The following is a 16,690-nucleotide window of genomic DNA, read 5'->3' on the forward strand; positions in this document are numbered from 1 at the left end:
AGCACTTTGGGAGGCCGAGACGGGCGGATCACGAGGTCAGGAGATCGAGACCATCCTGGCTAACCCGGTGAAACCCCGTCTCTACTAAAAAATACCAAAAACTAGCCGGGTAAGGTGGCAGGTGCCTGTAGTCCCAGCTACTCAGGAGGCTGAGGCAGGAGAATGGCGTGAACCCAGGAGGTGGAGCTTGCAGTGAGCTGAGATCCGAGATCCGGCCACTGCACTCCAGCCTGGGCGACAGAGTGAGACTCCATCTCAAAAAAAAAAAAAAAAAGAAAATCTCCACATGGGTCAGTGTTGGCATAGCTGTCATAGTACTAGCCCCAGAAGAACGTTCTTGAGGGAGTGTTCTTACCTATTTATCTCCTCTTGCCACTTACCTTGCTCATCCACTTTCAAGACATTTCTACCAGTAAATTGTTTTACTTGAAAATGAATAGGGCTTAATAAAAAAAATTATTTAAACTATTTTAAGGAAGCCTTTCATAGAAGAGGATTTATTGAGGTTTGTACTTCTGAAGAGCAACAGAAACTGCACTTAGAACTTTAATTCACCTAAGTGAAAATGTATATATGTAGTTCAGTGTCTTTTGCATTGTAAGCACTCAGATGTGTGAGGAATGATTGACATTTGAAATGGTCGTTATGTCTCTTAGATATTTTAAATTAATCTCTGTATCTGTTTTTGCCAATGATGCATTTTCCCTAGGAATAAAAGACATACACATGAATACAGTTAACAGAAATATTGTTAGCTAAATAAAATTATGTCTAAGATCATAATATATCAGGAAATTGTTTTCATACAGGTAAATGGTTGCAGTTTTGTGATGAAAACAGGAAAACCTACAAATTTATTAAGGGTATGGTATTTAAAACTACTCGTGATACTAATGTTGTATACTATTTAAAATCATCTGGCTTACTAACAAAACTTTTTCCTGCATGTACTTCTTTCTGTGTGTAATTTCAATGTTTTCTAAAACAAAGTTATCTACCATTTATTATAAAACTCAATTGTAGACCAGGCATGGTGGCTCACGTCTTTAATCCCAGCACTTTGGGAGGCTGAGGCGGGTGGATCACCTGAGATCAGGAGTTTGAGACCAGCCTGACCAACAAGGTGAAACCCCATCTCTACTATAAGTACAAAAATTAGCCAGGAGTGGTGGCAGCTGCCTGCAGTCCCAAGCTACTCGGGAAGCTGAGACAAGAGAATTGCTTGAACCCAGGAAGCAGAAGTTGCAGTGAGCTGAGATTGCGCCACTGCACTCCAACGTGGGTGACGGAGCAAGACCCTGTCAAAAAAAAAAAAAAAAAGAAAACTCAATTGTAACAGAATTTGCGGATAGCCTGTTTATATTCTTGAGGTAAATGTCATGTTAACAAAGTAGGTTGCCATACTGTAATCTTCCAGGTGGTGAGTGATGTTTTAAAGTGGACCTTGCTGTGGATTTCAGTATTTTAATCTCTCTCCCTAAGGAATATTGCTAGTACTGAATTCTTTAAAATCTTGGATTGATTTAGGAAGAAGAATTTGGTGTTGATGATTCTTATTCTGAACAAGGAGCACAGTACAGTCTGACTCACCTAGAGATGATGGAAAGTGAGTTGGCTGGGAAGCAGCAGGAGATCGAAGAGCTAAACAGAGAGCTGGAAGAAATGAGGGTTACCTATGGGACTGAAGGACTACAGCAGGTATATTTATTTTCTGTGGCTTTTGATTTGCTACTCACAAAAACAGAAACAGGAACTGTGAATAATAGTGGTCTTTAAAGATGTTTTTTTCTTTATTTTTTTTTAACTTTTTGCTTTTTTTTTTTTTTCATACAGGGTCTTGCTCTGTCTCCCAGGCTGGAGTGTAGTGGTGCAGTCTTGGCCCACTGCATCCTCTGCCTTCTGAGCTCAAGTAATCCTCCCACCTCAGCCTTCTGAGTAACTGGGACTATAGGCATGCACTAACACACCCAGCTAATTTTTTGTAGAGACGGAGTGTCACCTCAAATTCCTGGACTCCCCTTGGCCTCCCAAAGTGCTGGGATTACAGGCATGAGCTACCGTGCCTGGCCTAAAGAAGGGGGTTTTCAAATGGTAATTTAGTGGGACACAGTGGCATGCCCCTGTAGTTCTAGTTACTCAGGAGGCTGAGGTGGGAGGATCGCTTGACCCATGAGTTCAAGTCCAGCTTGGGCAACATTGAGAGTCCCTGTCTCTTAAAAAATCAAACAGAAAACTAAATGGTAACGATATCACTTATAATTTTTTGTCCTTATACACAGCATAAACAACCCTGTTTAAAAGTAGGATTTCATTAACAGGGTTGACATAACACAGACTCTTTTTTAACTTTATGATAGCTAGCCTGAAATCACTTTAGTAAGACAGATGTTTTTGTAATCAGCCTGAGAGAAAATTATGGTGCAAACCACATCAAAATATAACTTAAGTCCATTAAGAATGTCAGCAAGTTGGGCATGGTGGCTCATGCCTGTAATCCTAGTACTTCATGAGGCTGAGGCAAGAGGATAACTTGAGTCTAGTAGTTTGAAACTGGCCTGGCGAAAATAGCAAGACCCCGCTTCTACAAAAAATTTAAAAATTAGCCAGGCATAGTGCTGTATGCCTGTAGTCCTAGTTACTTGGGAGGCTGAAACGGGAAGATCAGTTCAGACCAGGAGATTGAGGCAGTAGTGAGCCAAAATCACACCACTGCACTCTAACCTGTGCAACAGAGCGAGACCCTGTCTCAAAAAAGAACAGAAAAACAATGTCACTGGGTCCTTGTAAGTAACCTCTTGTGGTTAGACTAACATCTGTGGTTAGACTGCCATAACTATCTATGGCAGTCACTTATGAAAACAAGGTGAAATAGGACGTTGATGAGGATGACAAAATACATTTCAGTCTTATCCTCTTCAGAAACAAGTTGGAATTAAACATGTCTAGGGTGGTGTTGCCTGGGAACAGATTAGGGGCACCCCTAAATATAAAGGCACTTGTCCTTCTATAAGTAAATATATGGATTAGTCAGATCAAATATAATTTTTTCCTTAGTTCAGATAAGTTTTTTGAAGTTGATTTGGAAGCACCAATTTCTATAAGTTCATAGTTTTCAAATGTGGAAAAGACTGCTTACAAAGTGTAAGAATTCTGCCAATGTGTTTTGAATTCTTATTTTGAAAAAGTTGCCTGTAATAATAGTCAATTAAAAAAAAATAAATCTAGCACTTACTATTTTCTTTTAGTTACAAGAATTTGAAGCTGCCATTAAACAAAGAGATGGCATTATAACCCAGCTCACTGCTAATTTACAACAAGCAAGAAGAGAAAAGGATGAGACAATGAGAGAATTTTTAGAGTTGACAGAACAGAGTCAAAAATTACAGATTCAGTTTCAGCAAGTAAGTGTTACTAATGCAACAAAATTCATTAGTTTTTTAGTAATGAATTTTAAAAATTCAAGAACAAATCTAAATTTGTTGAAAAGCCATTTCTTATTATATCATGTATGAAAAATTAGTGAATATGTGTTGCTGTGTTAACCAGGAATTTAATTCATATTTCTTAAATGGTTTTCTACTAATATTTACTTTGTATTTCCTCTCTGTCTCTATTTTGAAATCTTACAAATCTTATAAGGTTGATTGAGGGTATTTCTGCAGAAATTAACCTGTAGTCACATCCTACCTTTGCCAGTTCTGGTATGGTTTATTTTAGTTAGGTTCTAAATGATAATAAGACTAAATATATTCCATTTTCTTTTAATTAGAGCCACAGAAATCTAATTGCATTAATCAGAATTTCTGATGGCAAGTAGCAAAACAATTTGAAATAGCTTAAGCAAAAGGGAGGTATTTAGTGTAAGGATTCAGGCTGTTCCAAGAGCCCAAGGGCAGAAATACAACCAGGCCTCTGAAAGGGATTGGAACTACAAACTGGAAAGCCATGGAGAATTTGGGAAGTACTGTCTTTGAGGCCCCACTTTTCTTCCCATATCTACCTCAGTCTCAGTAGACCTAGCTTCTCTGCTGTATCATGGAAAAGATAGTTTTATTGGCTCGGCTTGGGTATACCTATCTAGTTAGCCAAGGTAACATGTTTGCTAGGGTCTCAAGCCTGCAAAGTTCCCAGAGAGCTATTGCAGGCACACCCCAAAGGTGTCTATTCCCTAATACAGTCACTTCAGAATTTAACATTTTGAGGTTTCTATTTTCAGTTACAGGCTAGTGAAACTCTGAGAAACAGCACTCATAGTAGCACAGCTGCAGACTTACTACAAGCCAAACAACAGATCCTCACTCATCAACAGCAGCTTGAAGAACAAGACCACTTACTAGAAGATTATCAGAAAAAGAAAGAAGATTTCACAATGCAAATTAGTTTCTTGCAAGAAAAAATTAAAGTATATGAAATGGTATGTTTATTTTAAGGAAGTCAGCTAACTTGTAGAAGCTTTACAGTTTAAAGTTTTTTATGCAAGTGACTTTTTTTGTTAGGCACATGAATCACAAAATTTCATAATTAAGCTCTTTGTTTAATTTATTTCAAAAGCAAATGGGAATCTCAGTAATAGAGTTTTTAAGATAGTAGTCATTACTGAGTTCCCTAAAAGTGATCAACCTATGTTAAACTGAATTAGCAGGAAAATCTGAATTTATAACGATAGGTTTTTTTGTCATTTATAATTATTTCCACTTATTTTAGCCATGGTTGTGAAATTCAGAAAATATTTTCACAACAGAAAGAAATTTTATGGATTTTAATGAGAAAAAAAATCGAATGTAGTCAGTTCTCTTTATTTATACAAGTTATGTTCCATAAACTTAAGTTTCTGGGAACATTTATTTAGCAAATAAGTTCTCTGGTTGGGGGTTGGTGGAGGAAGTATGTGTCTGTGTATGGGTGTGTATATTTTAGATATATGTATATCACATTGATTATAATCTTAAATCATAAAAACTACTCATCCTGGAAGATTGTTTCTTTATTTTTTAAAAGAGAACTCAATGTTCAGAAGTGACTTGCCTGAGGCCGCCCCACTAACAGGTGTCAGACTGGGATTCAGATCCTGTCAGTTGCCCCAGAGCTGGAGCTTCCTATACTATACTGCACTGCCTCGGGTCCTCTCCATCCCTCTGGTCCTCTCTATAAGGGATGAACAAGGCACTGTGGTCACCTTGTTTGACCTCAGCTAAAAGTGTATGTCCAGTAACTCAAATTTTTTGTCACTCTGTGCACACATACAAATGACTGAAAGCACCATGGGCATTGATTTGAGGGTTACAAATAAATTTTAGCAAGAACTCACAAATATGGAATCTGCAAAGAATGAGGATGGATTGTACATGCAATATAATACTTTTTATAAACTTAGGAGGTTCTTCTGCAAGATATTGAGAAATTACCAAGACAAGAGTATTGTTTGGATAATAATAATAGTAGTAATTAGCATGTATTAAGTGCTTACTGTGTAATACACAGTATTCAAAGCATCTTACACATATTGACTCATTGAATCATCACCATAGGCCTGTGCAATAGAAGTACCATTATCACTCCTATTTTCTAAATGAGGACACCAAGACAAAGCAAGATGAGGTAAATTGCTCTGGTATACACAGGTAGTAAGTTGATAGAGCCAGATTTCAAATCTAGGCTGTCTGACTCCAGAGACTGCTTTTAAATAATAAGGAGTGTACAAATTGGAGACGATGAAATTATGAAAAATACGTGCTTTACAACTATAAGGTAATTTAAAAATAATTAGGTAAGTGTTTACAGAACACCTATTTTTGTAGCAGGCCCTTGAAAGAAACACAGTGAGGCTTAAAGTGTGCCCTTTTCTTCACTGGAACTCATGGATTAGTAGGAGAGCTATGGCATGTACAAAGGACACCACAAAACCGGAATAAATGTGGGCCAAAAGTGCTTTGAAAGTTCTGAATAGGTCTGGCTTCATGAGGGAAGAGATTCAGGGTAGGCTTTAGTGGAGGAGTTTCTGTTTCAGTTAAGTTTGTAAGTTGGGACAACTCCTTTTTAATTGTATTTTGTTTCTCCAGCATTTGGTCTAATGCATGGAACATAGTAGCTACTCAATAGTTACTTCGTAAACAAGTGGATAAATTAAGGATCTCAACTGATAGAAATGGGGAGAACATTTTAGACAGAATGTGGAGTAGGCATAAAGACTTAGGACAAAACATGTTAAAAATCAGTAAGGGTCAAAAAATGGTGTAATTTATCTAGAAACAGTAGTCTTTGAAGGTTAATCTTTTCAGGAGGTAAGAGTAGAAGGATAATCTAGGGCTCGGTGAGAAGAGCCTGGAGATTGGATTGTATTATATTTACTCTGTGGGCCATGTAAATTGAGATTATCTAAAATTCAAGTAATTCATTTTTGTAGGTGGAATAACCTTTGTTTATTTGAATGTAACAAGATACTTTTATCAATCTGTTTTTCACTATATACATATTTTTAAAATTTTTATTCTTAAGAAAATGAATCCCCCCGAGTAATAGTTCTATTGGCAGCTGAGGCATTAGAGTCAGCTAAGGCATTAGGGTCACAAATGAAATGGTCTTTGTTCCCTAGACCAGTGGTCCCCAACCTTTTTGGCACCAAGGACCAGTTTCGTGGAAGACACTTTTTCCACAGACTTGGGGGAGGAATGGTTTGGGGATGACATCAGGCATTAGTTAGATTCACATAAGGAGCTTGCAACCTAGATCCTTCACATGGACAGTTCACAATAAGGTTTGAGCTCCTATGAGAATCTAATGCCGCAGCTGCTCTGACAGGCGAGCTTACTGCTCACTTACCTCCTGCTGTGGAGCCCAGTCCTTAACAGGCCCCAACTGGTACTGGGTCCGCAGCCTGGAGGTTGGGGACCCCTTCCTTACACAACTGTGTCGATGATCAAGAGCTCATTCTTATTGTCCTAATCCTGCAAACTTCCCATCGTGCCATAGCATATTATTCCCCACCATCTCAGGTGTATTTCCAAAAGATAGTGTATTCAACCACAGGGCTTTTTTTTTTTTTTTTTTTAATTTGAGACGGAGTCTTGCTCTGTCACCCAGGCTGGAGTGCAATGGCGCAGTCTCAGCTCACTGCAAGCTCCGCCTCCCGGGTTCACACCATTCTCCTGCCTCAGCCTCCCCAGTAGCTGGGACTACAGGCGCCCGCTATCTCGCCCGGCTAATTTTTTTTTTGTATTTTTAGTAGAGACGGGGTTTCACCATGTGAGCCAGGATGGTCTCGATCTCCTGACCTCGTGATCCGCCCGCCTCAGCCTCCCAAAGTGCTGGGATTACAGGCTTGAGCCACCGTGCCCGGCCTTTTTTTTTTTTTTTAAGACCACAAAATATAAGTGGTTGAAAACCATGTACTCTGAAATAAGTGATACTAAGAAAAATAAACCATAAGTTTGTGTTGTTTAATGGTTGAATGAAGAATTATTGTTGGTTGTTATTATATCAGGTGTTGGACAATTTTGAATTAAATGATACTGTTTTATGAAGGCCCCCCCTCCCTTACAGAAATCAGGAAACAGAAAAGTTAGATTTTATAACATTAACATTTTTCAAGCTTAGTTACTTATTTAACAGTTTAACTGGAATTGACCACCATGAACCGATTTTACTTTCTCATAGGCTCCTAATGTGTTATAGATTTCTTTCTAGTATGTAAATATATTATACTTGTATATATTAATAGTACAGTAAGAATAAAATGCCTTAATAGATGATATTTTATTTTAGCATATTCTGTGAGATAGAGGAAATAATATTATCTTTATTGTACGGATGAAAACACTGGGATTAAAGGAGATTAAACTGATTTACTAATATCCTGTTGTAGTGCAGAGTTTGAAGTAAGAAGGCTCAGGACTTGGTAATAACATGGTAATATTGGGTAGGATATGTGATACCAAGACAAAAGCTGATAGAATTTTGTCCAAGAGGCTGCATAGGATAACATTCATTGCCTTGGTTAATTTGTATAGTACAGAATCTGGCCTTCAACTTGTACGTTCAGAAGTCTGATTTTTTTTTTCCCCCTGTCAACTGAGACGAGCTACCTCAGAAGTGAACTCAGATTTTCCAAGTTCACGAGGCTAATTTTTTTGTTTGTTTTGAGACAGTCTCGCTCTGTCTCACAGGCTGGAGTCCAGTGGTGAGATCTCAGCTCACTGCAACCTCTGCCCTCCAGGTTCATGTGATTCTCCTGCCTTAGCCTCCTGAGTAGCTGGGATCACAGTCGCCCACCCTCATACCCGGCTAATTTTTGTATTTTTAGTAGAGACGGGGTTTCACCATGAGGCTAATGTTTAAAGCCTGAATAAGATTATTAATTTACAGTGAGAAATCATTATCATAGGAACCTAAATATTTCAAGTTCATTGGATTTTTATATTATTTCCATGGGCAAATGAATTTTAAAAGCCAAATAATAATTATAAAGTTAGTTAGTGACCATGAGATCGAAAGGTTTTAGAGGAATCACATGTTCAGGGGCATTAGGCTGAGATCACCTGATCTATCTCTCTCACAGTAGGAATGATCATGCCTATAGATGGGAATTCTTAAATGCTGTTTGCTACAACCCCTGACGTTTCTTTCTACATTAGGTAATGTTTTTTTCTAGAGCGACCAGAATTCTCAAAGGCTGTATTTGAATGGGCACTGCCAGTATTTCCCTCTGAGGCTTTTCTTTTTCTCAGCCTTGACGTTTCTTCTTTAGATAAGTTAATACATTCATTCAAGGCACCTTTGAGTCCTGTTTGCCTGGAACTCCTGTCTCCTTAAAATAATTTTACTTACCCACTTATGTTCTGATCGATTCTGTAGATTTCATGTATTTATTTGTTTTTGAGACTATAGCGCTCTATTACTTACAGAAGCAACTAAGTCACTGAAGCAAAACTTTGACCAAGGGCCTCTGCTTGACTTTGTCATGCTGAAGTAATCACGATAACAGATATGCCTTCACCCGTGTCTGTGCTTAGCCTTGTCTGCGTTCCAGAATAGAATCCCAAATAAGAACTGGGGGAGAGTATCTGAGAGTATCTGCTTTGCTTTCAAAACTCTGTTTAAACCAAAAGTTTAGGACCAAGGTGATATGCCATAAATGGTATAGTTGTCGTAGATGTCACTTGAGGTTCAACCTTTTAAGCATTGCATATCTCTAAATTTCTGACTGACTTAAGAGCCCAGGACTGAAGTTAAGACAGACTGTTAGGAATCTGTTTTTGTTGTTTTTCTTTTTCCATAGCCCTTGCCCATGACACACATTGAAGTCACCAGAATACATGTGAGGAACTTTGATTTGTTTTTATCTTTCTGAATGTGGTTAGAGTATATGCAGTACTTTAGCTATAGAGAATACTAAATATTTAGAATGTTGATCAGTTAATAAGAAAAATGAGAATATAACAGTTTGGAGACATCTAAAATCAGACTGGGTTTTTAAACTAAAAACTTTAATCACAGAAATGTTAAGAGAAATTTCTTCTAAGAAGGCCGTAACTACTATAGTGTTTGCTCACAAGTAGTGTTGGGTACACGAGTTCTAGATCTCATTATTGTGGAAAAAATTGAGGGGCAGGACCAACATTTACTTTTTGTAGAATTTTTTAAAAAGGAAACTTCTATCAATCTTTTGGTAGTGAGATGAAGCGGTATAATTTGCCAGAAGCTAAAAATGCCATTCTTACATTTTCATTTTTTTCCCTAAAGGAACAAGATAAAAAAGTAGAAAACTCAAATAAAGAAGAAATACAGGAAAAGGAGGCAATCATTGAAGAATTAAACACAAAAATAATAGAAGAAGAAAAGAAAACTCTTGAGCTAAAGGATAAATTAACAGCTGCTGATAAATTACTAGGAGAATTACAAGAACAGTTTGTGCAAAAGAACCAAGAAATAAAAAATATGAAATTAGAGCTGACTAATTCTAAGCAAAAAGAAAGACAATCTTCTGAAGAAATAAAACAGTTAATGGGGACAGTCGAAGAACTTCAGAAGAGATATCATAAAGACAGCCAGTTTGAAACTGATATAGTACAACGAATGGAACAAGAAACACAAAGAAAGTTAGAACAACTCCGAGCAGAGCTGGATGAGATGTATGGGCAGCAGATAGTGCAAATGAAACAAGAATTAATAAGACAACACGTGTCACAGATGGAGGAACTTAAAACACGGCATAAGGGAGAAATGGAGAATGCTTTAAGGTCATATCCAAATATTACAGTTAATGAAGATCAGATAAAGTTAATGAATGTGGCAATAAATGAACTGAATATAAAATTGCAAGATACTAACTCTCAAAAGGAAAAACTCAAGGAAGAACTAGGAGTAATTTTAGAAGAAAAGTGTGCTCTGCAGAGACAACTTGAAGACCTTTTTGAAGAATTGAGCTTTTCAAGGGAACAAATTCAGAGAGCTAGACAGACAATAGCTGAACAAGAAAGTAAACTGAATGAAGCACAAAACTCCCTTAGTACAGTGGAAGATTTGAAAGCTGAGATTGTTTCTGCATCTGAATCCCGAAAGGAACTAGAATTAAAACATGAAGCAGAAGTTACAAATTATAAGATAAAACTTGAAATGTTAGAAAAAGAAAAGAATGCTGTGTTAGACAGAATGGCTGAATCACAAGAAGCTGAATTAGAGAGGCTGAGAACACAGCTTCTATTTAGTCATGAAGAAGAACTTTCCAAACTGAAGGAAGATTTAGAAATTGAACATCGAATAAATATTGAAAAACTTAAAGATAATTTAGGCATTCACTATAAACAGCAGATAGATGGTTTACAGAATGAAATGAGTCAAAAGATAGAAACCATGCAGTTTGAAAAAGACAATTTGATAACTAAGCAGAATCAATTAATTTTGGAAATTTCGAAGCTAAAAGATTTACAGCAGTCTCTTGTAAATTCAAAGTCAGAAGAAATGACTCTTCAAATCAATGAACTTCAAAAAGAAATTGAAATACTCAGACAAGAAGAAAAGGAAAAGGGTACACTTGAACAAGAAGTTCAAGAATTACAACTTAAAACAGAGCTATTAGAAAAACAGATGAAGGAAAAAGAGAATGATCTTCAAGAAAAATTCGCACAACTTGAAGCAGAGAATAGCATTCTTAAAGATGAAAAGAAAGCCCTTGAAGACATGTTGAAAATACATACTCCTGATAACCAAGAAGAAAGATTGATTTTCATAGACTCCATTAAGTCCAAATCCAAAGACTCTGTCTGGGAAAAAGAAATAGAAATACTTACAGAGGAAAATGAGGACCTCAAACAGCAGTGTATTCAGCTAAATGAAGAGATTGAAAAGCAAAGGAACACTTTTTCATTTGCTGAAAAAAACTTTGAAGTTAACTATCAAGAGTTACAAGAGGAGTATGCTTGCCTTCTCAAAGTAAAAGATGATTTAGAAGACAGTAAAAATAAACAGGAATTAGAGTATAAAAGTAAGCTTAAAGCACTTAATGAAGAGCTTCATTTGCAAAGAATAAATCCAACTACAGTGAAAATGAAAAATTCTGTCTTTGATGAAGACAAAACTTTTGTAGCAGAAACATTGGAAATGGGTGAGGTTGTTGAGAAGGATACAACAGAACTCATGGAAAAACTTGAGGTAACCAAGCGAGAGAAATTAGAGCTGTCACAGAGACTAGCTGATCTCTCTGAACAATTGAAACAGAAACATAGTGAGATTAGTTTTCTAAATGAAGAAGTTAAATCTTTAAAGCAAGAGAAAGAACAAGTTTTATTGAGATGTAGAGAGCTAGAAATCATTATTAACCACAACAGGGCAGAAAATGTACAGTCATGTGATACTCAAGTAAGCTCTTTATCAGATGGAGTTGTGACTATAACAAGCAGGGATGCTGAAGGATCAGTTTCTAAAGTAAATAAAAGTTTTGGTGAAGAATCAAAAATAATGGTGGAAGATAAAGTTTCTTTTGAAAATATGACTACTGGAAAAGAAAGTAAGCAAGAACAGTTGATTTTGGATCACTTACCATCTGTAACAAAGGAATCATCACTTAGAGCAACTCAACCAAGTGAAAATGATAAGCTTCAGAAAGAACTCAATGTACTTAAATCAGAACAGGTATGTTTACTTATTTACATATGGTAAAGCACGATGAAAATGTACATTTCGGCCAGGCGCAGTGGCTCACGCCTGTAATCCTAGCACTTTGGGAGGCCGAGGCTGCTGGATCACAAGGTCAGGAGATCGAGACCATCCTGGCTAACTTGGTGAAACCCCGTCTCTACTCAAAACACAAAAAATTAGCTGGGCATGGTGGCGGGTGCCTGTAGTCCCAGCTGCTGGGGAGACTGAGGCAGGAAAATGGTGTGAACCCAGGAGGCAGAGCTTGCAGTGAGCCAAGATCGCGCTACTGCGCTCCAGCCTGGACAAGAGAGTGAGACTCTGTCTCAAAAAAAAAAAGAAAAAAAGAAAATGTACATTTCACACTAAGGTTTCACCTTCATAAAACATAAATTCATATCCTTAGAAGAGAATGAAAATGAACCCTCTAATGTAATTTTAACTTGGGCCTATCATTTAAGTATTTTTTTTTAACCATTGTTGACTTTCTTTCAATCTATGTTGTATATTCTGCTCAGGAAATAAAACACACTAATGGATTCAGATTTTCTCTGGAAAGACAAGAGTTTGTATGACTTTGTGGAGAATCTCATCGTTAGAAAAGTTACTAATTTCATTTTATAATTTTTGTTACAATCTCAAAGATTTGTTTCAGTTTTTATTTCATAGTGATGTTTTCAAGTCTCCACAACTGAAAATGAACTCCTAAGCTTTTTAGTAGTCTTTATAGTTGTTAGGTGGTTATGAAATTATATTTTCCTGGAAGAAAGAAAACCCCTTGATTTAAGTCCTAGAGTTTTTTCAGAGTCTTTGTTATACCTGAAGGGAAAAAAACAGTATTAACTCTAAATATAGTTAAAGAATTATATGTATATAATAACAGATCACTCCTGATAATTTATATTTGCCAGATACTGATATTAAAATAACAGGAAAATTCTGCTATCTACAGTATAATGATGCTAACTAAAGTTTTATGTGTTTCTTCATTTATCTAACAAATGTTTATTGACTCTCTTGGCAAGTACGAATATAGTGGCCAACAAGAAAGAAGTTTCTGGTCTCAAAGAACATGTATTTTAGTCAGGGAGGCAGGTGATTAATGAAACAAGTAGGATAGTTATAAAAGTGATAAATTCTATGAAGAAATAGGATAATGTGATAGAGAATGATGGAGAGAGAGGGTAATAACAACATTAAATATGGTGGTCAGGAAAGGTCTCTAGGAGGAATTGACATTTCAACTGAGATCTGAATGACATTGAAGTTAGAGCAATTGTAAAGACATGGGTAAGTTTAAAGAACAAAATGAAGGCCCGTGTAGTTGAGTTTGAGAGAGCAGGAGAGTGGAAGAAGAGTTTGAAGGAGAAAGAGACCAGACCTTGGAGAATCCTACAGACTTTGGAAGTCTTTGGAAAATTTTCTCTTTTTATTCCTAAATATATCATATTTGTGATCTTATATCAAATGTCGAGATATTTTATATTTGAGTTTTATCAAATGTAGAGATATTTTATATATTTAATTGCCTAAATAGCGTCAAGAAATTCAAATTGCTTAACAGTTTTTTTTTTTTTTTTTTAGACCGGGTCTCACTCCATCACCCAGGCTGGAATGTAGTGGTGTGATCTCAGCTCACTGCAACCTCCACCTCCCAGGTGCAATCAATTGTCCTGCCTCAACCTCCTGAGTAGCTGGGATTACAGGCATGCACCATCACGCCTGGGTAATTTTTGTACTTTTAGTAGAGACAAGGTTTCACCATGTTGGCCAGATTGGTCTCAAACTTCTGACCTTAGGTGATCCAACAGCCTCGGCCTCCCAAAGTGCTGGGATTACAGGTGCGAGCCACTGCGCCTGGCCAAATTGCTTAACTGTTAGTGTTCTGTTGAATGTCTGGAATTGTTTTCAAAACCATAATGTGTGGCAGTTACTTGTGAAAATGTCACACATCTTTTAATTTTTTTCAGAAAGCATTTTTGGAAGAAGACCTGAATTTGACCCTGAGTTGTCAAAATGGTCAAATTTTCTTAGTATTTTAGAAAAGAATTCTAATTTTCTTTTTTTTTTTGAGACAGGCTCTCACTGCTGTCCAGACTAGAGGAGTCTCATGGTGCAATCACAGCATCCTGCAGCCTTGACCTCCTGGACTCAGGTGATCCTCTTACTTCAGCCTCCTGAGTAGCTGGGATTACAGGCATGCACCACACACCCAGCTAGTTTTTTGTATTTTTTGTAGAGGCAGGGATTTGCCATGTTGCCCAGGCTGGTCTCAAACTCTTGGGCTTAAATTAAACCATCTTCTTGACTTGGCCTCCTAAAGTGCTGGGATTATAGGCATGAGTCTTTGTCCCCAGCCAGAATTCTATTTTCTCTAATAAAGAGATACTAACACTTTGGGAGGCCGAGACGGGCGGATCACGAGGTCAGGAGATGGAGACCATCCTGGCTAACACAGTGAAACCCCGTCTCTACTAAAAAAATACAAAAAACTAGCCGGGCGAGGTGGCAGATGCCTGTAGTCCCAGCTACTTGGGAGGCTGAGGCAGGAGAATGGCGTAAACCCAGGAGGCAGAGCTTGCAGGGAGCTGAGATCTGGCCACTGCACTCCAGCCTGGGCAACAGAGCGAGACTCCATCTCAACAAAACAAACAAACAAAAAAAAAGGGATACTAAAAAGATACTTTTGATGGCATTCAGATACCCTCTATGTGACATTGACTACATAAAGTAAAGGGGAGCAAGCCTGTAAACTTCCTGCTCATTCATCATTACCAAGACAAACCTCTTTATTGATGGGAAGGGAAGTTCACAGAAGAAATCGAGCAGTGACTTACACAATGGTAACACCTAAGAGCAGCCTAAATATGCTTGAAATAATGTGGATGCCACAAAAATATCTCATATATACTTAGGAAGTTTAGGCAGAAGGAGAAAAATGAAAACATCATAGAAGTCTTTTCAGAGTTGGGATGCAAGGAAGAAGGAAGAATGACAGGAATTTTATAGATACTGATTAATTATTGATGCTGGGAGAGGTCATAGATTGAAGTGTATGTGTTTAAACTCGAAGATAATTATTAGAATCAAAAGAGATACCGGAGCTTAGAAACTACAGCAGGAACTACTAGAATAATCAGCTCCTTGAGAGCAGGGACCCAGTCTCCTGTATCTCTAGTGCCTAGAATAATGTCTAACACATGATAGGCAGTAAATAATTTTTTTAAATGAATGAATGCATGAATAAAAGGGGGGGAATAAATAAAGCCCACTTATCCAGAACCAACAGTGAAATAGCACAGGCCTTCATGTTAGAGTCGGGAAGATCAGAATAGCTTTTGTCACTTGCTGTTCTGTTGTGTAGGTCCTAACCGTTGCAAAGACAAAAAGATACATGGTATGATTGGAGAGAAAGATACTTAATTGTCATAATTCACATGTATAATTAAATTAAAAAATTAAACATGAGAAATGAAATTCTTTTTTTTTTTAGACGGAGTCTCACTCTGTCACCCAGGCTAGAGTGGATCTCAGCTCACTACAAATTCAGCCTATCGAGTAGCTGGGATTACAGGTGGCCACCACCATTCCTGGCTAATTTTTGTATTTTTAGTTCAGATGGGGTTTCACCATGTTGGCCAGGCTGGTCTTGAACTCCTGACCTCAAGTGATTTACATCTTTAATGTAAAATAAATATGAATAAGCCAATGTAAATAAAATTGTAGCACTTTAATGAAGGATAAAAGACTTGAGTAAATGAAAAGTCTCATTTCTGAGTGGGAAGATTTGAATATTGTAAAAATCCAGGTTATCTCTAGATTAATCTATAATCCTTATGTAGTTCCATTCCAACTCACAATGAAAAGTTACTGAAATTCAGCTTAGTAATTGGTGTATAGTTTATTTGGAAGAAGAAATGCACAAGAGTCAAGAATATTTTTGAAAAACACAGAATAGTAATTGCTGTATAGTTGATCTGGAAGAAGAAATGCACAAGAAGAGTCAAGAATATTTTTGAAAAATGCAGAATGCATTTAATATGATATGTTGAATAATTTTTAGCCTTAAATGTACTGATTTTATAAATATTGAAAATGAGTTAAGCTATTAGTTATAGAAGCTAGAATATCAGAGCATGTAGACTTAAGAAAAGTAGAAAGAAGGAAATAATAAAGTTAAGAACAAAATAAGCAAAGTTAGAATAACCAAAACAGGAAGAAGAGTTTTCAAGGATTTTGAAAGTTTGTTATTTGTAAACACTAGTGGCTGGGCATGGTGGCTCACACCTGTAATCCCAGCACTTTGGGAGCCTGAGGTGGACAGATTATGAGGTCAGGAGTTCAAGACTGACCTGACCAACATGGTGAAACCCCATCTCTACTAAAAACAGAAAAATTAGCTGGGCGTGGGAGCATGTGCCTGTAATCCCAGCTATTCAGAAGGCTGAGGCAGGAGAATTTCTTGAACCCAGGAGACAGAGGTTGTAGTGAGCTGAGATTGCGCCACTGCACTCCAGCATAGGTGACAGAGCAAGACTCTGTCTCGAAAAAAAAAAAAAAA

At 37.2% G+C, this 16,690-nt stretch overlaps 1 protein-coding gene across 2 annotated transcripts in view; it reads left to right on the forward strand.

The window, feature by feature from the left end:
- Nucleotides 1–16,690, forward strand: part of AKAP9 (A kinase (PRKA) anchor protein 9) — a 174,353-nt gene that overhangs the window by 50,966 nt on the left and 106,697 nt on the right. For both annotated transcript variants that reach the window (XM_011963235.1, XM_011963236.1), the window contains exons 4-8: nucleotides 810–863; nucleotides 1,528–1,698; nucleotides 3,246–3,401; nucleotides 4,217–4,414; nucleotides 9,739–12,126. In XM_011963235.1, the coding sequence (XP_011818625.1) occupies nucleotides 810–863; nucleotides 1,528–1,698; nucleotides 3,246–3,401; nucleotides 4,217–4,414; nucleotides 9,739–12,126 (2,967 nt within the window). The remainder of the gene's footprint in view (nucleotides 1–809; nucleotides 864–1,527; nucleotides 1,699–3,245; nucleotides 3,402–4,216; nucleotides 4,415–9,738; nucleotides 12,127–16,690) is intronic.

The sequence above is a fragment of the Colobus angolensis genome, unplaced genomic scaffold (genome assembly GCF_000951035.1).
Source record: "Colobus angolensis palliatus isolate OR3802 unplaced genomic scaffold, Cang.pa_1.0 Scaffold605, whole genome shotgun sequence".
NCBI classification, from domain to species: Eukaryota; Metazoa; Chordata; class Mammalia; order Primates; family Cercopithecidae; genus Colobus; species Colobus angolensis.